Source organism: Galeopterus variegatus, unplaced genomic scaffold (genome assembly GCF_000696425.1).
Source record: "Galeopterus variegatus unplaced genomic scaffold, G_variegatus-3.0.2 Scaffold7613, whole genome shotgun sequence".
Classification (NCBI taxonomy): Eukaryota; Metazoa; Chordata; class Mammalia; order Dermoptera; family Cynocephalidae; genus Galeopterus; species Galeopterus variegatus.
The window spans coordinates 15,370-38,752 of NW_007733724.1; the positions used below are offsets into that span (position 1 = coordinate 15,370).

Consider the following 23,383-nt stretch of genomic DNA (forward strand, 5'->3'; position numbering starts at 1 on the left):
ACTTGAGTCCCTCCTTGCCCCCATGGGACTTAGGTAGCAAAGGGGACCAGTGCAAACAGGAGCTCAAGCTATTTGTTGTGCCATGAATAATAAAGTCCTTTGTCTCTGATGGAGGAATCTTGTGTCTTCTGCCAAGACGACACAAGATACATTTAAACTGATTGAGGATACATTTAAATTGATTGAGTTCAGTAGTAACACAAATCCAAATGTCTTCAATAAGAACACGTTATAGTCCTTTAAAAAATGTATATTGTTTTTGAGTGTTTAATTTTCCTTTTTCTTTTCATATTAGTGCTGAATTTCATGAGCGGCTAAGTAAAATTGATAAGCTGAAGAATAGATATGAAATTCTTACTGTTGTTATGCTACCTCCTGAAGGAGAAGAGGAGAAAACACAGGCCTATTATGTAATAAAGGTAATCTTAAATGATTTACAGTTGGGGTATGAAGTATCCTTTCTCTGTTAACTCTTTCATAGTAATCCTCTGGTTGCTCTGTTTCCCAAAACCTACTGCTAACTTGCTTCAAAACTCTCCTCTTTTGAGTTCAGTTCGGTTCATTCTACTTGACCATTCTTTGAGACTTGATTTTTGCTATCATTTGTGTCATGTCATTTCCCCTCATTAAGATACACAATATCGGGCCGGCCCTGTGGCGCACTCGGGAGAGTGTGGCGCTTGGGAGCGCAGTGGCGCTCCCGCCACGGGTTCGGATCCTATATAGGTATGGCCGGTGCGCTCACTGGCTGAGCACGGTGCGGGCGACACCAAGCCAAGGGTTGTGAACTCCTTACTGGTCACGAAAAAGACAAAAAATAAAAATAAAAAAAAGATACACAATATCATTCTGCATGCCTTCAACATGCATGTGACAACCTGTTCAAAACCTCAGGCTCAAAGCTTTCATTCATTATAGCCACCCACTCCCATGCCACATCCTGGACATTATCCCCTGGTGCTATACCACCTCTGAATCTTAAATTCCAGTTTACCATTGCAGGCCTGGTATGGCAGCTATGTAGAGAGGAAGAGGGCTGTTTCCCTATCCTTATGTTACATGGGAGACAGACAGATCAGGTGCATCTACTTTCTTTCTGATGTTTGAGAATTCTGTCATCTCATGGTTATCTTTACCCTAGGAACCCATAAGAGGAAACTCAGAAGTGATCAGGAATTGGTCACTTTCTGAGTGCTGCTCTATTTATCTTTCCCATGTAGAAAATACCCCCAATAGGTATGATTTTCTTTACAGAAAGGTCTGGGAAATTACTCAAAACACTCTTTTCCCTGTACCATACATGGATAGGGGTGGGACGATCTCCCAGTTCACATCCTCAGAGGACGGCCCTTGTGGATGCTCTTTCCCTAACTTCTATCTACTTAATCTCCCAAGTTTTCTCCTGTAGCCCTCTTCAAGTCTGCCCCTAACACATACACTAAGTTGAATGCCTACCATTTTGCTTCTGGACATTCTAACCTATAAGAAATCAGTCCCAGCTCACAAAGCTTTCTTGTAACTTGTTAGTCTATATCTCAGGCTTCTGACCAATACAATGGGACTTTCCTTCTCCCAGGTTTTAAATGTTCCCAAAGGGTGAAGGGTAGGCTCTAGTTTGTTAGGTGTTGGGAAGCAGGTAGATACTGCAATTTCAACTAAGTTTCTCTACCAACAAGGGCTGTGATGTGTTACTTAAAAGTACTGGTGTTAAAAAGTGCCTTATTCCACTTTTATCATGGTTTTACCACTGACTAGGTAGGTAACCTTGAATAAGTTATTTAACCAAGTTGGGCATCAAGTTTGCTGACCTGCAAAATGAGGATGCTAGTACTGTCTTTTGTTGAGAGAAGTAAATGAGAAAATATGTTAATTACTTAGAACAGTACCACCACAAAATGAGCCCTCAGTAAATGTCAGCTATCATTATTGTTATTGCTGTGATGGTGCTGATTAACCTACTTCTCAGGAAAGCAGACAAGTTTTATGTGAGGAAAGAGTATTCCTTCTGTTTACAGTGGTGGTAGTTTCTTAGGGCTGCTGTAACAAAGTATCCCTTATCTGAAATGTTTGGGACCAGAAGTGTTTTGGATTTTGGGGTTTTTCAGATTTTAGAATATTTGCAGAATACATACTGGTTGAACATCTCTAATCCAAAATCTGAAATGCTCCAATGAGCATTTCCTTTGAGCATAATGTCAGTGCTCAAAGCATTTCAGATTTTGAAGCTTTTCAGAGTAGAGATGTTCAACCTGTACCACAACTATATGGTTTAAATAACAGAAATTTACTGTCATACTTTTGGAGTCTAGCAGTCCAAGATGAAGATGTTAGCAGGGTTGGTTCCCTCTGAGGGCTGAGGGAGAATCTGTTCTATACCTCTTTTCTTTCTGGTGGTTTGCTGGCAGTGTTTGGCATTCCTTGGCTTGAGATGAATCTCTCCAAAATCTGCCCCTCATGTGGTGTCCTTCCTTTGCCTCTTCACATAGTTTTCCCTCTGTGCATGTCTGTGTCCAAATTTCCCATTTTTATAAGGATACCACCAGTCATATTGGATTAGGGCCCACTCTAATGACCTCATCTTAACTTGACTATATTTGCAAAGCCTCTATTTCCAAATAAAGTCATTCTGAGGTACTGGGAATTGGGACTTCAACATCTTTTTTTCAGGGACACAGTTTAACCCATAGCTCCCGTTTTTGGTTCTGTAGTAGCCTTTGGTCTATAGGGCACACATGGTTTTGTTCTTCCTTTTATTAATCCTAGTATTATAGCATCTGACTCTTAAGAGCCAGACTGAAAAACAGAATCAGTGACCAGTGAAGAACTGGCATTTTTCTTTTTCTTTTTCTTTTTTTTTTTGTCTTTTGTCTTTTTTCCGTGTCCGGCAACGGATCGCAACCCTCAGTGTTGCCCCCGTACCGGACCGGGGACCGGCAACGGGATTGCAACCCTCGGCGTTGCTCCCGCGCCTCGCTCAGCCAGCGAGCAGGAACCGGTCTGTATGTGGGATCCGAACCCTCGGGCGGGAGCGCTGCCATGCTTCCCAAGCGGTGCACTGTCCAGTGCGCCACCGGGCCGGCCCAAGAACTGGCATTTTTCAAATCTCATTTCCAACTTACTCTTGGTCTTTATGAGGAGACAGTCTAGTTCTGACCACAATTTAATGAAATTGTCCAATTAAGTTACTTGAAAATGCTTTAAAATGCTGGTCAGAAAATTATCAAAATTTCTTCCAAATACCAGCTTTTCCAATTCAAAATAAAAGGTATACATTTTATCATCTCTGATTTAGAAGCAAATGGAATTAGAATTTTAGAACTTCAAACTATACATGGAATTAGACTGGGAATTTGTATAGGATGAACAAATTCAACACCTTCATTTGGAAAATGAAGAAACCGAGCTCAGAGAAAGGAAGTGAATTATTTAATGTCACTCAACTCACTGGTAGTCAATCCACAAATAAAATCTGTTTTGATTCATTCCAGTTCTTTCTCCCAATACACTATTATATTTTAAATGTTTGTTCATTCTAGACTCAACTTAAAGGAATTAGATATAATTTATCTAATAGCTTTTAATCTGTTTTTTTTGTTATAACTTTAAAAAATTGACAAATAGTGAAAATGTTAACTGAAACATTACTAGTAAAACTTATCTTTCTTATTCTGGTTTAAAAATTCCTATCTAGTGATTAAATGAATTAAAAGGTACAACTATTAGTTGATTTTGACTAAAAATGGGTTTTCTGGTACTTTTTAATATAAATGCATGCCATCTCTGTTAACTTGAGTTCTTTGGAATTTTCTGGGTGTAACTCTAGAGAGGTTAGCCCAGTAACAGTGTTACCTTGGTAAAAAGTCACTGAGTATGTCCACTCATGGAGGAAATTTTGGTCTTTAGCAATTCATCAACTTCATCTTTTCTAGCACTATGATCTTTCTCATATTTTTTTAAAATTATTTTTTAAATTGTGGTAAATATACACATGAAAATATTATTTTCCTGGACATACCTTGTTCACTTTTTTTACTGCTAAGATTTGAAATGAGAAAGTTTTCCTGAACCTCTTTGAGGCCAGAAACATTCTTCTGATTAAATACCTAGTTTTAAACCTCCCTGTAGTTAACCAGTAAAAGTTATACCCGATTAACTTTTTTTGGCATTTTTGCTGGAGAGTTTTATATAAGCTTTGGTAAGTCACATTTTCATCACAGTTTTCCATCTTTTGTGCCATATTTTGAAGGCCTGAGGATTTGGTCTTCCACTCTAAATCAAGTGCAGGAAGTAAATGCTTGGTGCCATGTTTAGGCCCCAAGGTAAACTATTTTCTGCTCCAAAGACAGACTCCCCCCACCCCATGATAATACCTTTATTTGATATAGTTCTGTTCTGTACTTTATAGGCTGCTCAAGAAAAAGAAGAACTTCAAAGGGAAGGTGACAGTTTGGATGCTAAAATCAACAAAGCTGAAAAAGAAATCTATGCTCTAGAAAATACTTTGCAAGTACTGAACAGCTGCAACTACAATTACAAACAATCTTTTAAAAAAGTGACTCCATCTAGTATGTAGGAATTATTAAATGTTTTTTATAAATATATACAATGAAAGCTGTATAGCTATTTAATTTAAAAAGAGGAACTCTCTGAGAAATGGAAAACAAAAATGCACCATATTTGATTGGGTCAGAAAAACTAATCACATTCCATCCCTTCTTGTAAGTGGTCTGCTAAGATGTTATTTACATTATTAGTTTTACTGGTCTATGGCATATCATTTCTCTAGGGAATTAATTTCAATTCTGAAAATTGCAGCTTAATGCTGACTATGTTAACAAGAAATGCCGATACTATTTTTGTACAAGTAGATAGGAATAATTTAAACTTTCATAACAAAACATGATAGAAGTTTAATATATGTAGTAATTTAAGATTGCTTTTTATTTAGTATGTTGAAAATCTAAACTAAAAATTCTCTAAATTATAGGTGATGAGTATGAGCTAAAAATTCAACTAGAAGAACAAAAAAGAGCTATTGATGAAAAATACAGATATAAACAAAGACAAATGAGAGAACTTCAAGAAGATATCCAGGTAAATTCTACAGTCTCCTTAGTAATAAACCCTCAAAAAAAGTCAATTATCATTACTACAACTATTCTCCTGATCTTGCACAAAGAAGACAGTTATTTAGAGCTTCTTTTAGGGAAGTAGATAGTAAGAGGTAATAGTCTCATTTAAAGGAAAAAAAAAAGTGATCAAAGTATTAAGGAAATTAGTTAAAATTCCAGTGCTAGGCACTGACAATTACTTGTTGTTAGCTGATAGATCATAGCTAGCTAATTATGATCTATCCACTAACCCTTAGTTAATAAACTCTTATTTACTTCCTTAATGATCACGTTAAGACTTCTCCTTAAAAAAAGTTTGAAAAGTAAAAATAACATAGTAGAAAGTAGTAACTAAATCAAATCATTGAAAGACAAAAGAATGTGCTTGGTAAGTAGGATAAGACTTCTCCTTAAAAAATGTTTGAAAAGTAAAAATAACGTAGTAGAAAGTAGTAACTAAATCAAATCATTGAAAGACAAAAGAATGTGCTTGGTAAGTAGGACCTATATAAAAATTGTTTTTTACTAATAAAGCTGAAGAAACACATGCTATGAATTATGAATACTTGAAACTTATACAATTTCAATAGCCATTGTTTACATTATTTTTTCCCAAGTACTACCAGAAAAATACTATCCAGTGGAATTGTATATAAAACTTCATCCATAAGACCATCATACTTATTAGACAATGGAATGAATGTATATTAAATACAAAAATAAGTGAACTAAAAATAAATGCTTTGACAAATGGCAAGTATATAAAAATACTTGCCATTTTGGGTTTTGATTCTAACCAAAAAGTATGTTAACACTTTATTTTCTGCAGAGCATGGAAAATACTTTAGAAGTTATGGAACATTTAGCAAATAATGTCAAAGAAAAATTATCAGAGAAGCAAGCTTATTCATTTCAATTAAGTAAAGAAACTGAGGAGCAGAAGCCAAAATTAGAAAGAGTAACTAAACAGGTATTGATACCTTTTAAAAACTGACCTGTCATCTTTTCCTTTTTTTAAGTACCAAATGGTAAACCCAAATCCTCCTTCATCCATTAAAAAATATTAACTTCTAGAAAATATGTTTATTTAATAATCGACTATTATTTACCAACAGTGTGCAAAAGTCACAAAAGAAATCCGTCTTTTGAAAGACACAGAAGAGGAAACACTAGAAGAACAAGACATCAAACTTCGTGAAGTGAAACAGTTTCACAAAATCATTGATGAAATGTTGGCTGATGTCACAGAAAATGCTGAGATCCATATTATCCTTCAAACATACTTTCAACAAGTAATACTGTACTTTCTATTAAGTATATGTCTTAAACACTTAATGAAAATAAAAAAATTTATGGCATTCATAAGTGAAATCTAATTTTTTTTTTCTAAAATGCAGTAATACTAATGATTGTTATTGAATATTCCTCCAGAATGGGTTAGAACTACCTACAGCTGGTACTAAAGGCAGTCGTCGGAGTTCTAGATCACCTTCACAGACTTCACTGTTATCAGCAAGGTAAGTGCAAAGTTAACAAAATAATCTCCTTAACTCTCAAAGCTGCTATCCTAAGTGAACCCAGCCACTTCCACATCCCCACAGCTATTGGACTGGCCACTAGCTAGCTGGCACTGCTAGCTCTCCTTATCCTCAGCTACCTGTCAGCATCACATATATCAGATGTACAAACAGCCATCAGTGCAAGACTTTCCTTCTGATTTCTGCTGTCGTCATCATTTCTATTATGGCACAAGTGCTTTGTGATTACCAGCTCTTTCAGTAGAATAAAGCAGTGTAAAATTGGGGGGTTACATCTAGCATTCGGAGGTGAACCCCAAGTTGGGTGAAAATTTATAAATCACAAAAGGGCAACTTAGGTGTGCAGACAGATGGAGTATTTTTATTATTCAAACCACATTGTAAAATTTTATGTAATCAGGATTTGATTTATTTATGATGCTTTATTTTGCTAAAAAGGAAACTATTTTTTTCCTTCGTTTATTATTATCCTGAATTGTCATCAGGGAGGCTTAATCAACACTCTGTGCTTTCCTGACAAAATAATATGATGATCCTGACTTTTGAATTCCCAATCTTCTATATTCAGCACCTACTTACTACTTTTCCTCAGTACGTGCAGAGATTTCACAAAGAAAAAGGGAGGTCCTGAAAGAGTGTTTCATTTTTTATATATTAAAAGCCATTTTTACATGAGTATAGTAAGTACTACTTGAACATCCCTGTATTATAAAATATATTTTAAAACTTACTATTTCAGAATTAGATGCCTAATTGTGCTTTCTTTTTTGGCGGCTGGCCAGTATGGGGATCTGAACCCTTGACCTTGGTGTTGTAACACCACACTCTAACCAACTCAGTAACCGGCAGCCCTGTGGCTAGTTGTTTTTCAAGTGACCCCACCACTTTATCCCTGTCAATACACATCTCTTTCCTCTTCACCTTAAGTTACAAAAAATATCATTTTAATTACTCTTGCCAGCTGAAATTATCTTGCAAAACTTTAATGCTTAATGATTCCAGTTTTTAGAAATTGATTATAATTGAAAACATTTTTCTCCTACAGGAACATGTTTATTAAGCTATTTTTCTACTGGTTTGGAACTCTATGTTCATCTTTTCCTTTTTTAAATTAGTTTTTTTATACCTACTAATGGCCATACTTTTAAAACTTATTACTAACATTGTTAGTAATGCCTACTTTTTGATCTCTTTAATTACTTATGGAATTATGGCGTCTCTTTCCAATGAGATGGTCTATACTAAAATATAAATTCTGCATTAAATTTACAATAATTCTGGTTTTTCTTCCAGGTCATCTAGGAGCACCACAAGTACTTCTGCTTCTCAGACTTCGATTAAAGTGTTAGAGCTCAATTTCCCAGACTCTTCTTCTAGGCCAAGTAGTGCTAGTAGTAGCTCTAGTAATAATAGTAAAAGCAAAAAGAGCAACAAATAAGCATCTTAATCTCTTTTGAACAAGTTGTAAACACAAAAACAAAAACCTCATACTTTAGTAAATCCCATTTTATGCATTTGGGTGCCATACAATGATCATATAGAGAGGCCTGCTGAAGTAGTATTAGAAATATGAATGACCAGACAAGTTTTATCCAGTGGGAAATGCAAAAGTAAAGTAATTTTCTTAGTTTTCCTACTTCTTTCTTCATACAGAAGGAAAACAATAGCAGATTCTTAACAAGGCTACATGTTATACAAGCATAGGGAAAATGGTGTGTTTCCCCGTAATTTTGATGTTTGCAGTGTTAGTTTCCTTCATTGTTTCATGAAACTACACTCACATATAACAATCTTTCAGGAAGAAATTTCTAAGATTCATCATACTGTTAAGAGCTAATAACAGTATGAAAATTCTTATTTACTCCAGAAGATCCCAAAAGTAGGTTTTCTTTATTCAAAGAAACATTTCCCAGACTTTTGAGGATAAAAATCTGTTAAAGGCAACTTCTCTTTTGGTATAATTTTTAACAAATGACATCACCCCAAAGAAAGCAATAGGTGAAATGTTGTGTATCAATAAAAAAACGCAGCTTAAGTGTCTAAGAAGTAGAACAAAATCTAAAAATTTCTAAGAATCACCCCACTCTGACCTTGAAAGAAATCAAAACACATTAGAGATTCTGCTCTCAAGATACAGCCAATCGAGCATAAAGAATAAGAATATATTTTTGAAGTTTTCTTTAGTAAACAATTTGAAGAAAGCTAGATATAATTTGATTTGCAATAGGAATTCCATTATAAGTGGAGGTTTATTACCACATGTGCCCAATACTTTGGAATTGAGGGTAGAATACTGTTATAAAACTGGATTTCAAATAAATATATTAGAATCCATGCATGTAAATGAGCGTCTCCTTCAAACCTTGGGAAAAAGTTCTTATTATAATTGCCATTGTTTTAGAACTGTCATTTGCAGTTTCTTCTGAAAAGCAGTAGTGGTAGTAACTGTTTCTCCTGATTATTTTTTGTTTTAGAAATAGCCAGGAAAAGTCCTAGCAAAGTCCAATGAATAAGATAGGTAAAAAAAACGATACTACAATTTTTGACTGACATTGCTCCACGCATGAAGATTTATTTTATATCTTAAAAAAACTGATTAAAGTCACTTTGTTCACCAGTTCTTATTCCACTCCTATATTAGTTTATAAATTACTTGAGACTGAAAATATTAAGCACTATATTCTGTCAAGGCAAGAGTATATCTTAGCAGTTCTATGACCTTGGGCAATTACCTCTCTATGCTTTTTTTCATTTGTAATATACAGTAAGTTATCTACATCACAAGTGAGTAACTGGATAATATAGAAACAAAATGCATGAGGCTTGACACACAGTAATTGCACTGTAAGTTCTACCTATCACTGAATTATGCCCCAGAGCCTAGCAGTTTTTGTGGAATGGTTAGGTTCTTAGGACAGCATAAAAGTCTGCATTTAACTGTTAAATAACAGTTCTAACTTCAGTGTAATATACCAAATGTAATACCAGTGTAATATCCCAAAGATAGGGGATCAACACCTCTGTTTCCAAGTCTAGAGAGTTTTCTTAACCTCCAAAAGTCATGCTTCATTTACTTATGGAAACCAAGATACAGCTTGCCTGGGTATGTACAAACTAGACATACTGATGTTGAAAAAACTGAAGATGTCACTAGGGATACTTAACAATGTAAATCCTCAATAATTTTTGCTGTGATGGGCTTCCTGAACACATCCTTAGGAACTGGTTTGTGTACTCTGCTTAAGTTTAGTACATCCCAGGAAAGAGGCCCTGGGAAAGATAGAATTTCTAAATTCAGGCAGCATGCAGGGTAAGGTACTGTCCTAACAAATAAAATGGTGTGCATAAAACTGAAAGCTGTACTAGAGTTTCCAGAAGGTCAAGGGCTATGTCAAAAGGTAGTTTTCACTCTTTAAGAGCACTACTGTGTATGATTATGTGGGGATACTGGAGCATTAAAACACAGAATGGAGTACTTTTTTTTTTTTTTTTTTGTCTTTTGTCTTTTTCCGTGTCCGGCAATGGATCGCAACCCTCAGTGTTGCCCCCGCACCAGACTGGGGACCGGCAACGGAATCGCAACCCTCGGCGTTGCTCCCGCGCCTCGCTCAGCCAGTGAGCGGGAACCGGTCTGTATGTGGGATCCGAACCCTCGGGCGGGAGCGCCGCCGTGCTTCCCAAGCGGCGCACTTATCCAGTGCGCCACTGGGCCGGCCCCAGAATGGAGTACTTTTTAAAGATGAGTTTCTTGGTGCAAAGACCAATGTTTCAGTGACTGGCCTATTTCTATTGCTGTTGCCTGTTGCTCTTGACTAGGGTTTCTTTTCCCTGTTCCACTGCAAAACAAATTTCAGATTTTCCACTGGGGTCTCATCACTGGAGTTTGAAGGACACAAATAGTACACACCCAGTACTTAACATTTTGGTGTTTTACTGTTGGCAAGAACTGCAAGATAGAACAGGGAATACAAGTCTCTTTTTCCTTTATCATTTTTTCTCTTAGACCTTTGTAGATGGATACCCACTTACCCAAACACCTATACCCATCATGAGTAACAGTATTAGAAGCCAACTGTCATCTAGTTTCTAGAATCTTGAATTGGAAAGATTCTAAAGATGTCATAAACCCAACACCTGTGACTCCTATCTTTCTCCCCCAAACAGTATATTATACTGTTCTCAGTAATTCTGGGAGGATCTTAACAATCCAAGTCTCTTCCTTCTTCAGCTCTTGCTGCGGAATTTATTCTGAGTAAAACCAGGCTGTAATTGCTCTAGTAATTTACTCAGACCCCGAGAAAGGAGGCACCAGGGAAGCATCAGGGAAAGGAGGAGTGTAGGAAGTAGAAATGCAGCCCAGCCCCCGGCCATTTAGAAACACTCCTACTGCCTTCCTGACTGAACATCTGCAATACTAGCAGTCTCCTAATTTTCTTTCCCTTAAGAAAAACGATTTATAGCATGCTTCTCTGCCACTGCTGTTTTTGCTAAAAGGATTCTTTTCTATTCTGATCTACTCTTGCCTGGAATATAGTCTCTAAGTGTCTTGCCAGTATTTAAAGTTAAAAAGTTTCTTATGGATACAATGCTAATATTGCAGCCCCCTGTGTGGTTGAGTTATCTCCCACACCAGGGTGCGAGCCCCCCAGGGGAGGATCCTACAGCACACAGTTCCTCTTTGAATCCCCCCGGTGTGAGCCAGCTCGGTGTCCTCAGGCCAGCTCTCCAGCAGGATCAAGCAGGCTCGGGGGCACCCCGGTCACCCCTCTCCCAACCAGAAATCAGTCTGGGGTTTTTCCAAACTGAAGGCCACAGAGATGGTATCTGCCTCCCGGAAGCAGCAGGGTGTGGTGGAGAGACGATCTGGGCGGGATCCTGTTCCCTGCCCTCCCGACGCTGGCCGGTGGCTCCCCACGCCACCAGCCCCACCAGAGATCTGCGAATGGAGTACTTTTTAAAGATGAGTTTCTTGGTGCAAAGACCAATGTTTCAGTGACTGGCCTATTTCTATTGCTGTTGCCTGTTGCTCTTGACTAGGGTTTCTTTTCCCTGTTCCACTGCAAAACAAATTTCAGATTTTCCACTGGGGTCTCATCACTGGAGTTTGAAGGACACAAATAGTACACACCCAGTACTTAACATTTTGGTGTTTTACTGTTGGCAAGAACTGCAAGATAGAACAGGGAATACAAGTCTCTTTTTCCTTTATCATTTTTTCTCTTAGACCTTTGTAGATGGATACCCACTTACCCAAACACCTATACCCATCATGAGTAACAGTATTAGAAGCCAACTGTCATCTAGTTTCTAGAATCTTGAATTGGAAAGATTCTAAAGATGTCATAAACCCAACACCTGTGACTCCTATCTTTCTCCCCCAAACAGTATATTATACTGTTCTCAGTAATTCTGGGAGGATCTTAACAATCCAAGTCTCTTCCTTCTTCAGCTCTTGCTGCGGAATTTATTCTGAGTAAAACCAGGCTGTAATTGCTCTAGTAATTTACTCAGACCCCGAGAAAGGAGGCACCAGGGAAGCATCAGGGAAAGGAGGAGTGTAGGAAGTAGAAATGCAGCCCAGCCCCCGGCCATTTAGAAACACTCCTACTGCCTTCCTGACTGAACATCTGCAATACTAGCAGTCTCCTAATTTTCTTTCCCTTAAGAAAAACGATTTATAGCATGCTTCTCTGCCACTGCTGTTTTTGCTAAAAGGATTCTTTTCTATTCTGATCTACTCTTGCCTGGAATATAGTCTCTAAGTGTCTTGCCAGTATTTAAAGTTAAAAAGTTTCTTATGGATACAATGCTAGCAATAAGAAAAATAATAATAGAGAAATAAGCAAAATGGCCTCCTATTCAACTTTCATGGTTTATTCCTAAATCACTTATTAAGCTGGGTAGAAGCCAATGCTGTTTACAAATCATTTTAATTAAATCAGGCTTCAGAGGCAAATTAACACCATCTGTCTACAATTTTAAAATAAAACCGTGCAAAAAATTTAATATTTAAACGATGGATATAAAATAGTACTCAAGAAATATTTGAACATATAATCTCTTTCAAAAGCTGAGAACTTTTAACAACAGAGGATGAAATAATTCTTGATGAAAACCATGTTCAATGAAGAAATTTAATTTTCTCTCAAACAGCAGGATCAGGTGGACCCAGGAATTCTCATACACCATAATACAACAAACAAATGATCATTTCAGAGAGTTATCTTTAGATGAAAAAATTAAATTGTCAGAGTAAAAAATATACTGTACATAAACATATACATGAAAAGCCTAAAAAAGTCAAGCTGTGACAAAAGGACCTACAATTCAAACAAAATTTGAGAAACAAATGATCATTTCAGAGAGTTATCTTTAGATGAAAAAATTAAATTGTCAGAGTAAAAAATATACTGTACATAAACATATACACGAAAAGCCTAAAAAAGTCAAGCTGTGACAAAAGGACCTACAATTCAAACAAAATTTGAGAAAAGCTAAAAAGCATTTGCTTTCTATAATCTCTAAAAGTAATTTTAGGAGCAGAGATTTCTGTATTGGATGGACTGTTATGACTGAAACACCTCAAAACTTTTATTAACAGTGTTTAGTGTAATGGTGCTGATTTCCTTGGCATATTATTTTTTTGGCTTACTTCCTTTTTCTTTCTCAAATTCAGCTATTTGATTAAATATATTGAGTAAATTTTGAGGTAAATTTTTTTTAACTCTGCTTTCTGATTGTTCTTTGCTATTTAGTCCATCTTCTTCTGGAACCTCTTTTTTGATATCCTCCCCATAACTGTCCTCTCTTTCATATTCTCGATTTGTGTTTAATCGGTATCTTTGCTCATGCTCATGACTACTGAAATCACGTGATTCAGAGTAAGTACACTTTTTGTATTTTTCAGTTGATTTCCAAGAGTAGTCTGAGCTTGCTGGTGAAGTGGAATACCTCACAGAACCTGGCTCCCACCTTCTGTAGTGCTCTTTTCTTTCCTCTGTATCTTTTTCAAATCTCCTATAACCATAAATTTTTATTTTGTCCTCTGAATTCCTACAGAAGGAATCTGAGGAATTTCTTCTACTGGAAAAATGTCTTTCTGATTTATATGGCTTTTCCGTTTTGCTACTACCAGCCTGGGTTTTACTGCTATTATAAAAATCTCTTGGCTCTTCAGACCTACCTCCAAAATCATCCGTTATTTCAACTGAAGATGAAGAGAGAGGGCATCTATCTTTCTCTTTTACCTGTGTCTTTTGATACTGTAACCTATCCTGCTTTTCCAGTAGTTTTTCCACTTCTTGTTTTTGGTTAAGAAAAGATGCTGAAGTGTTAGTTGGAACTGGGTAGCACTCATCTCTCCTACTCTGGTCTATCTGATTTGAGGACGCCCTAGATGAATGCTTTTTGGAACTGCGAGAAGACTCTGAACGGTTCCTCTTATGTTTCTTGTGCCTTTTGTGACCAGAAGAAGAGGATGAAGAAGAAGAAAATGATTCATCAGCAGAAGAAACACTTGAAGAGGAAGAAGCTGATTTTCTTCTTTTCTTCTTTAGCCTAAAAAATGTAGTTAACTCATCAGATACGTTAAGTACAAAATGTTACTAAACCGTCCATAAAGATTTTGGTCCAATTTTGTCTCCTTTAAAGATTGCATCGAAGCTGTGGCTCAGATAAATTACGTATGAGAGTACTTCAAAAAGTTCATGGAAAGATTCGTATTATCTTTTTATTCAATTTTTCGCAAGCTTTTTGAAGTACTCTCATAATAATAATCTCAGTTACTACAATATCTAATTTTAACATCAAGCATAACTTTTGGGAAAAAATACTTGTGGAGACAGGTGTCACTAAGCAAATCCATCATTTCTAAAGGACACAGTGACATTCCCAACACTACCTCAAAAACTTAAGACTACCTAAACACATAGAGGAGAGAACTGAAGTTTTATATCTGGCTACTTTTAGTTCACGGTTTCTCCACCTCAGCACTATGGACACTGGGCCAAATCTTTGTTGGGGATAAGGGTGGGAGCTGTCCTGTGCACTGTAGTATGTTTAACAGCATCCTTGACCTCTACTCAACTAGATGCCAGTAGACCACACCAGTTATGACAACCAAAAATATCTCTAGACATTGCCAAATGTTTCCTGGGAAAACAAAACCACCCCTAGTTTTGAACCACTGTTCTAGTTCTAAAACATTTCTCTGTAAAATACAGGTAATTAAAATAATTTACTCTATATTTTAGGTCTAAGGTTAATTTTTTTTTCTTTTTTCAGAATCCTAGCCTTAGATTCCACTTTGCTTAATCTCTTTTTATAGAAAAATGTGTGGAACACATACTTGATAAGAATTCTTAAGAGTCATTGATTATCACTTGAATTTTTTTTTTACTTACTTTATCTCCATATGGCCCTTTTGGTTCAACTCAATAGTTGCCCTAAGTTAAGAAGTACTGAATATTATAGTTTACCTTTTCTCCTCTTTTAAGAGCTTACGCAATTTTTCTGCACTTGTTTCTATTTTCTTTGTTTTCTGCTTTTCTTCTTTTTCAGCTTGTTTTTCTCTTAATTCCAAAGATTTCTTTTAGAACCCAGATATCGGAAAAAACCACACGTTAAAAAGAGCAGAATATAAAACCCATTAAAAACAGAATATATAAAACCCAATATTCAAAAGACCACCCCCAACCAGAAACCCAATTCAGTATAACCAAATCACCAGATAGCCACCATTAAACAAGTATTTTTTTAACATTAAAAAATTAATCATACAGATGTTTGGTATTAATCATTGGAATGGCCAGAACAGTATTGAGGACCATATTGCAGTTGGTATCCCATGAAAAAAGGGGAAGCCATTGCAGTGATACCCATGACCCAGAGTGCAAGAAAGGTAAAAAATAAAATATATAAAAAAATTATTTTAAAAAATTGAAAAATTTAAGCAGGACACAATTTTATAAATAAAATTCAAATAAAGACATTCCATTAAGGTGAATTGAGGGGAAATCACCATGTTCAAATACAAACCATTTTAAAAATAGCACAGCCAGTTGGATGCATGATTACATAAGAAATCATTTTCCAGTTTGTGGATGGGGATGAGCAGCACCAGATGTCACAGACACAGCAGCAATGGTCCAATTCAGAAGAAAATGCATGAGAAAACATCATCATCAGTATTACAGGAAAAGACAGTTTAAAATATGTCTCAAAAAGGTATTTAAATTAGCTCAGTTATAGTAACAACACTGATAGTTTTACAACCACCAGATAAGCTCACTACTAAGGACAGTTCTTAAAACCAAATACTAAATTTAAACAAGAGAATTTTCTCATAGGGCTATTTTCACTTTTGAGTACAAACAAATAGGAAAGAATAGGTAGTATGAAACAATGTCAAACCCAATTAGGAAAAGCTATATCTAAAAAGAAATTGTTCATAATGCCCCACTTAAGTAATTTAGAATAGTTTTCCCTAGGAAAAAATTTAGTTGGTATTCATTTTAAATATCACTGAATTTCTAAGAGGAAATAAAGAATCACCTGCATATATTTATGAAGTTTCTGCAAAGCATCCTCTGCATCTTTAAAAGTCTCATCCAAAGCCAAAGCTTTCTTATAATAACTTTCAGCATTTAAAAACTTGTCTTCTTCTTCTAACCTAAATTTGAAAGAAAGATTTAGCTTTTATGAAAAACAACAAAAGTACCCAAACATGCATAAAGGTCAGAGATTTATATGAGAGAATTTATTAGGGAAAAGTCACATTTAGCAAGTTATTTTCCAAATGAAAAATACCTAAATCATGTGCTTTTTACCATTTATTTGGTAAAGAGATCACTACATAAAACAAGCAGAAACGTATTACTAGTAACTAAAGTCATACTATACATCCAGTGTTGGCACATTTTTATGGTAATACATGAAAACACATGAGTCCAGAAATTTAGTATTATCTCAAGCTTCAACACAGAATTACATATGATAGCTTTTCCTAATAGTTTATGAAAAATTTTCCTTTCTACAAAAAATTTTTCTTAGAAAATTCATTGTTAAAGTTCTTTGGTAATACCAACACACACATGTATATCACAACCAGCCTGTAGATAGGGTAATCATTAGATGAAGCTCACAAGTCTGCTGTAAAAAATAAGAATTAGAAAGTTTGGATATAGAGCAGTAAAAGGATTTTGCAAAATACTTTTGGTTCTTAGAAGGAAAAAGTACTGTAAAACAAACACAATTGCATCACTTTTCTATCAGCAGAGTGGACATATCGTATAACTTCGTATAATGTATGCTATACGAAGTTATTACGCAAAGAAAGCAATAGGAAGTCTGCTGTAAAAAATAAGAATTAGAAAGTTTGGATATAGAGCAGTAAAAGGATTTTGCAAAATACTTTTGGTTCTTAGAAGGAAAAAGCACTGTAAAACACAATGGCATCACTTTTCTATCAGCAGAGTGGACATAGGAGTAAGAGATGAATCAAGATGAACAATATAACACAATTGCATCACTTTTCTATCAGCAGAGTGGACATAGGAGTAAGAGATGAATCAAGATGAACAATATTTCTGGCTTGAATAACTGGATGGTGTTGCCATTCACTCAGCTAAAAGACACTAATACATGGATAATAAAGACAAGCACATCTAAGTAGGTACCAGCTATCTACTTAGTGAGAAAGTAAAAAGCTACTCCAATCACTAATTAGAACTTCATATGAGTTATAAACAAATACTACAAAAGCTCATTAACTTGAAGTTTATAATCATTCAAACTGGAATGGGCATCTAAACAGGAATAGTTATACAAATTCATGAAACAGAAAAGAGACAAATATACTTAAAAAATTAACAGCAAAAAGATACTATTAATGAGAAACTGGCTTTTAATTATTAAGGCAGGTTGTTACCAAATTATATTTAAAGTACTGTTATTTCTTCAAATACTTTATAAATTAGTATCAAATCACCAAATATTTGATACAGCTACTATGCCAGGCAGTATGCCAGCATCTCAGGATAGTAACACATAGGTTAGGTTTGTTACTTAAAAATTTGCTCTTCCATTTAATCTGAATTTGTGGATTTTACTGGACAAAGTGGAGCAATAGCTAAATATAAGAGCAAAATTTTATTCACAATTAACTACAGAACACTCAATTCATATTACTAATGTAATATGTGTGAAGGATAATAAAATGAATTTGATATTAAATTCCTCATTATTAAAACAAAATCTAATGTATGTCCAGGAAAAAAATACCTAATCTCTTGTACTTTTCCATTTATATTTCTATGTAATGAAAACATATTCAGAACAATGATCTTGAGATACTAAAATATCTCCAATCACAAAGATTGGAGAGTAACAAGGCATGAAAAAGGGACTAGAAGATTTAAAAAGGAGGACCAAATTTAAAAACATGTTCAACCAAAACTGAAGTGAAGAGTGTTTCAAACTGAGTTAAAGATGCTACAAGGGTACTTCAAAAAGTTTGTGGAAAAATAAAATTAAAAGATAATACAAATCTTTCCACGAACATTTTGAAATACATTTGTATTTTCTTAATGTTAAGTTCAAGATTTTATAGTAGTTGGTCAACTATCAAAATCCAAGACTTACTGTCCTCCTCTTTCTACAAGTGTCTGGCAGAGGTATTTTCTTGCATTCCTGTGAGTTGGACAGTTTTCTAATGCAAGTTCAAAATCTTCTATTGCTTTGTTCAGACTTCCTTTTGTTGCATATCTGGGAACATGAAACAAAATTAGAAGAATTTATCTTGTGAGCTATTCATAAATCCTGTTCACATTTACCTTGTAAACATTCCTTAAAATCCACAAATCACTTACAGTGCTCCACGAGCTACCAAAGCTTCCACATTTTGTTTGTCTATTTCCAGAGCTTTATTGTATTCATTCATAGCATCCACATGGCGTCCAACCTTAAAGTAATCAACTCCAATCTTGACACTAAAAGAGACGTTTATAAAGCATCACAAACATTCCACAAAATATCTAAATAAAATGTTAGCGTAAATAAATTTTAAAAGTAAATGTAATCAAATTTGACAAATATTTGGCTTTCAAAATCTCTCATACCTAAGAAGCATTCTGCCTTTGGATATTTTCATAATAAATATTTATAAAACTCAGATATCGGTACCAATTCCTTTTGAAAAACACTAAAATGCTGGATAAAAAAAACTTAAGTCTGTTAAGTGTACAACTTAAGACCACTTACACCTATTTAAAAAAAACTAACGTCAGAAAGGCATCTTTTAAAATTACTTATAAACAAATTTTGGTCTTAATGATATGCGAATGCTTGCCTTACTCTTACTTTTTAGACTACATAATATAATTGCTGAAAGACAGTTTTCATACCATTTTAAAGCCCAAGATGCAGATTGTTTCTTCCTTAAAGCAGAAGCAAAATCATCTTCAGAGAAATTTTTGCTATTAAAGAAAAGTCAAACTGTAAATACTTGTTAAATAATTATACTTCACTCTGCCTGACAGGAACACAACACTGAAAGAGTGAATCCCAAGAAATTTGTATTCCATTTACATAGCAAAATCCTTGAACTGTCAAAAATAATTATTGTTAAACAGTATTTTCCTTTAGCATATATACAAAATTCTTATAAAAAAAGTTTCTGCATTCTCTCTACTTGGTCACATAGTACACATCTAATCACTGAGAACACTGAGAAGAGAGTACAGTCTAGGAAATGGGATCACCTGGTTCATTCAACCATTGGGATATTCCTGCCACTAGGCCTAAGATGGTCAATTATGTCCTTCAGCTATGCAGCTTCTGGGCTTAGCACCATTCCCTTACCACCTAAGAGAATAATACTGATTTACTATACCTTTGTAGGCCTCTCATTAAAGATGGTGGATTAGATTCATCTATTCCTAGTTTTTCTAAAAGGAATTCAACTACTCCTGGATTAACAAATCCCAAGGAACTCTGCATGATATTTTCATAGGACTCCAAAGAATTGCTATTGAGTTCAACACTCCTCCTTAAAAAAAAGAAAAACACACACATATACAAAAATGTAAGAGTAATATAATTAGCACATCCCATTTCTAATAAACATCATCACATGAGATTTAAATGCTAACACCATTTTTGTACATGAAGGGGTGGCAATATTATATGGTTCCTTTTGCGAAGTTTGTTTATGAAGACATCTTGTAATAAGAGAAATTAAAACTCCACTCTGTCAGAAGCTTGACAAAATTTGCTGTTTTTTAATCCAAGAAACATTTGTAACAAACTGTTGTTGAAATAATACGAATATTACCTGTAGTACAAAGGAAGTTCTTCAGAGCTAATTACACCCAATTTAATACCAGATAGGTATGGTGGAAGAGATGAGCTATACAGAGATACTGCAAGCTTTTCATGGTATCTGTCAATATCCTTGATTCCAGCTTTAAAAAAAAAAAAGAAAAAGAACTAAGCTGATTAATAAGAAAATATAAACTAACATAAAAAATATAACACTTCCCAAACACTACTCTTATAGACTAAATTTTATAAAAGCAATAATTCAACAACTGTTATTTTTTATTAGTATGATGAAACTGATCACCTCGAATGATGTCACCAGTTTGGTAATATGATAAAGGATCCCCGTGTTTACTGTGAGAAGGCACATCTCTTAGTGGACAAAGAGCCTGCAATGAGAGAGAGCATTTTTTTTTTTTTTTGGACCGGTAAGGGTATCGCAACCCTCGGCACAGTGTGGTCCGCCCCAGGCTCAGCCAGTGAGCGCACCGGCCATCCCTATATAGGATCCGAACCCATGGTCTCGAGAGAGAGAGAGAGAGAGAGAGAGAGAGAGAGAGAGCATTTTAAAACACCAAATATTCATTTTTCGGTGAGAACAGTGTCTTCGCTCAGCCAGTGAGCGCACCGGCCATCCCTATATAGGATCCGAACCCATGGTCTCGAGAGAGAGAGAGAGCATTTTAAAACACCAAATATTCATTTTTCGGTGAGAACAGTGTCTTCTTTTAGCTTTTCAGTATGAACAGCAAATAGTTGACATGAACATTAAAAAATCACCACCACCATAAAGTTTAAAATAAGGATTTAAGTTACAAGTAATTTGTGTCCAAACAATAGCAAAACATATTTTCTGGTTCAATTCAAAAACTAAAATCTCATGAAACTTTCTATTAGTTTTAGGAACCGAATATAATATGGATTATGAAACAAGAAGATATTTTGCATTTGTCACAAAAAACCACTAAAATTTGTTCAGAAAGTATAGGGATTCCAATGAAAATAAAACGTAATTATCCCAAGGTTTTTATGTCTTTATCTAGTCTAATATCTTATGCTTTTCCTCCTTTTCAACTGCCTGGATAGGCAGGAAATTTCAAATCTTTTAAAGCAACACACTATCTCAAATTTAGGACTATTCATTTTGGGTAGAATATCTTATAATGTACAAATCACATACATTTAATTATTGTAAATATATAAATATCAGGAATTTTTCTCTGAATTATCCACATGCACATATCTAATGTCAAACACTAAGAATAATTAAGAATATGTGCTGGCCGGGTTAGCTCCTTTAGCGGCCTTGTAACACGAAGGTCAAGGATTCAGATCCTTGTACTCTCTAGCGACCCAACAAAACAAAACAAAAACAACAAAAAAGCAACAAAAAAACCAGAATATGTATGTTCAATTAGAAGAAATAAGTGCAGACTACCAATCAACCTCACCATGTCTATGGATACCTTTTTGAGCATTTAAAAAAGGGCAATCCCTACTAGAGTTCAAAAGAAACCCCAAAGCCAGAAATGGAGGAAGAAATGGTGTGAAGTTACTCTTTAATAATTTTTTTAAAAGAAAAGCTACTTTGTTTTTTTCAATTAATACTTATTTATTTCAGCAAGTATACTTAAGTATACTTTAAGTGTAACTGGATGCAAAGACATAATTCTTGTATTGAGATGAATATATAAGAAACAGAAGCAATCCAAACTGAAAAGTAACTTACTGTGATTTCTAAGTGGGATATATCTCTCATGATGCCACTTCCTAAGCAGATCAAGACCATGAAAAAACCAAATTCCCTAATGGAACTAATTCTTCCAATCACTATATCACCACGCTCAATATCTCTGAAAAACAGCTCTCTCCGGTCCATACTAGGTATTTCCATGAATTGTTCTAAAGGTGGCATGACTGCATAATGATCTGGAAAAAATAAAAAATAAAAAAAATAACAGAATCACTAACAATTGTTTTGAGTTCATTTCATCTGAAGTACGTTAAACAGCAATCTTAAAAAGATTTTAAGACGAATGAACTGGCTGGTTAGCTCGGTTGGCTAGAGAGGAGTGTTGCAACACCAAGGTCAAGAGTTCGGATCCTCGTACAAGCCAGTCACCAATAAATAAAAAAAAATTTAAAAAAAAGATTTTAAGACTAAATTCACCTTCATTGTCTTCATGAACTCCAAAAGGTGCGGGTGCATCTGATTTCCAGGAAACCGCAAAAAGAAGATCTGCTTTTTTGGAGATAAAGTTTTGTATTTCCGTGTTGTCAACTCTCCTTTCTTTTCTTAAAAAGAAACAAAATTGATAAAAATTGGTTTATCTGCAAAACCTTTTACGTCCAAGCTTCTGCTTATGGCTTTCATCGCCCAATCAGCTTCACCCTGAACTCCTCCGAGAAAAAGTTTCAACCAGGCATTCCCTCATTTGCCAACCCGGAGATGGAGGGCGATTAAACTTAAAAAGTGATGCCTCCAACACCAGATACGAAAGCCCCAGGGCTTTTAGTTAGAGTCCATGCCTCTGCTAGGCAGTGCCAGAGGAAAAGTTCGCCCACTGCCCGCACTGCACACCACCAGGAGCGCAGACCCTCCCCGCAGACCCTCCTCCACTCAAACTCTCCGCACCAGCGCGACAGTCCTCACATGCTCACGGCCGCGGCTCCGTTGTTCCTGGACGCAGCGCTAGGCTGCGGTAGTGGAACCTCGAGATGCGTTCCCTCCCCAGCCTCAAAGCAGCGCAGCAGTCTCTTTACCTGCCCTGTAACTGCTGCTGGTGCAGAAGGCCCCGGGCAGGATCGGCCACCGACCCCAGCAGGCTCCGGAAGTGCGGGTTGTCCTGCTGTTCGCTCCGGAGCAGGGAGAGCAAAGACGGCCCGTGGCAATTCAGCGACTGCCGCAAAAGGTCCCGGTCCATGGCCAGAGACTGCTGGGCCTTATGGCCAGTGGGCTGCTAGTCCCCTGTTCCGTGCCCACTACTTGGGCCCGGAGGTCCGGAAGGCTGAGGAAGCAGGTTGGAAGCCGCCGGAACCACACAGCAGAGTGACTTACGTGGTCTCCTCCCGGAAGTGTTTCCGCACCGCCCCCAGCGGCGGCGCGGCGGCGATCGGCCCGAGTCTCGCGAAGCCCAGCGATACTACGGAAGCCTAAAGGAAAAGGCTATGCATTTCCTGGGCTGAGGGCTGACCAGGGTTTCGAGGAAGTGGTGTGTGTGAGGAACTTGCTTTTGAAAATTTACGTGGTGTCGTAGTAGTCCGAGCTCTAGTCTGGGGTAAATAAAAACTCATTTTCATATTTACTGAGGCGCTTTTAAGTGCCAGTGCCAGGATGAGAACCCCAAATGCGTGGCACAAGATTCTTCCCTCAGTGTACTCACTGGATAGATCAACACCTACGTCTCGGGCATAACC

The 23,383-nt window shown here is 36.1% G+C and overlaps 2 protein-coding genes across 2 annotated transcripts; one reads left to right on the top strand and one right to left on the bottom strand.

The window, feature by feature from the left end:
* Nucleotides 1–295: 295 nt before the first annotated feature.
* Nucleotides 296–8,983, top strand: LOC103607654 (coiled-coil domain-containing protein 39-like; the record flags this gene model as incomplete). Its single annotated transcript, XM_008592135.1, has 7 exons — nucleotides 296–419; nucleotides 4,406–4,565; nucleotides 4,988–5,094; nucleotides 5,941–6,081; nucleotides 6,227–6,403; nucleotides 6,543–6,628; nucleotides 7,943–8,983. Coding segments are annotated over 7 exons (940 nt in total), but the record flags the coding sequence as incomplete, so codon positions are not given.
* A 3,786-nt stretch (nucleotides 8,984–12,769) lies between these two features.
* LOC103607652 (tetratricopeptide repeat protein 14) lies at nucleotides 12,770–23,011 on the bottom strand. Its single transcript, XM_008592133.1, has 13 exons — nucleotides 22,730–23,011; nucleotides 22,137–22,261; nucleotides 21,696–21,895; nucleotides 20,271–20,355; nucleotides 19,980–20,109; nucleotides 19,539–19,694; nucleotides 19,051–19,122; nucleotides 18,517–18,636; nucleotides 18,290–18,412; nucleotides 16,202–16,319; nucleotides 15,127–15,236; nucleotides 13,134–14,206; nucleotides 12,770–12,987 (listed from the first exon to the last, which is right to left on the bottom strand). Exons 1-12 carry the CDS (start codon nucleotides 22,888–22,890, stop codon nucleotides 13,285–13,287), a joined length of 2,322 nt encoding a protein of 773 aa, XP_008590355.1. The 5' UTR covers nucleotides 22,891–23,011; the 3' UTR covers nucleotides 12,770–12,987; nucleotides 13,134–13,284.
* Between the last annotated feature and the right edge of the window lie 372 nt (nucleotides 23,012–23,383).

What these genes read in the sequence shown, in the direction of transcription:
- LOC103607652 (XM_008592133.1), bottom strand. Translation starts at nt 22,890, where the DNA reads ATGGACCGGGACCTTTTGCGGCAGTCGCTGAATTGCCACGGGCCGTCT. An exon ending in TATCCCACTTAGAAATCACA is followed by an intron (nt 20,356 to 21,695) that starts GTAAGTTACTTT and finishes CTCTCATTGCAG; the next exon opens with GCTCTTTGTCCACTAAGAGA. An exon ending in TTAATGAGAGGCCTACAAAG is followed by an intron (nt 19,123 to 19,538) that starts GTATAGTAAATC and finishes TTTCTTTAATAG; the next exon opens with CAAAAATTTCTCTGAAGATG.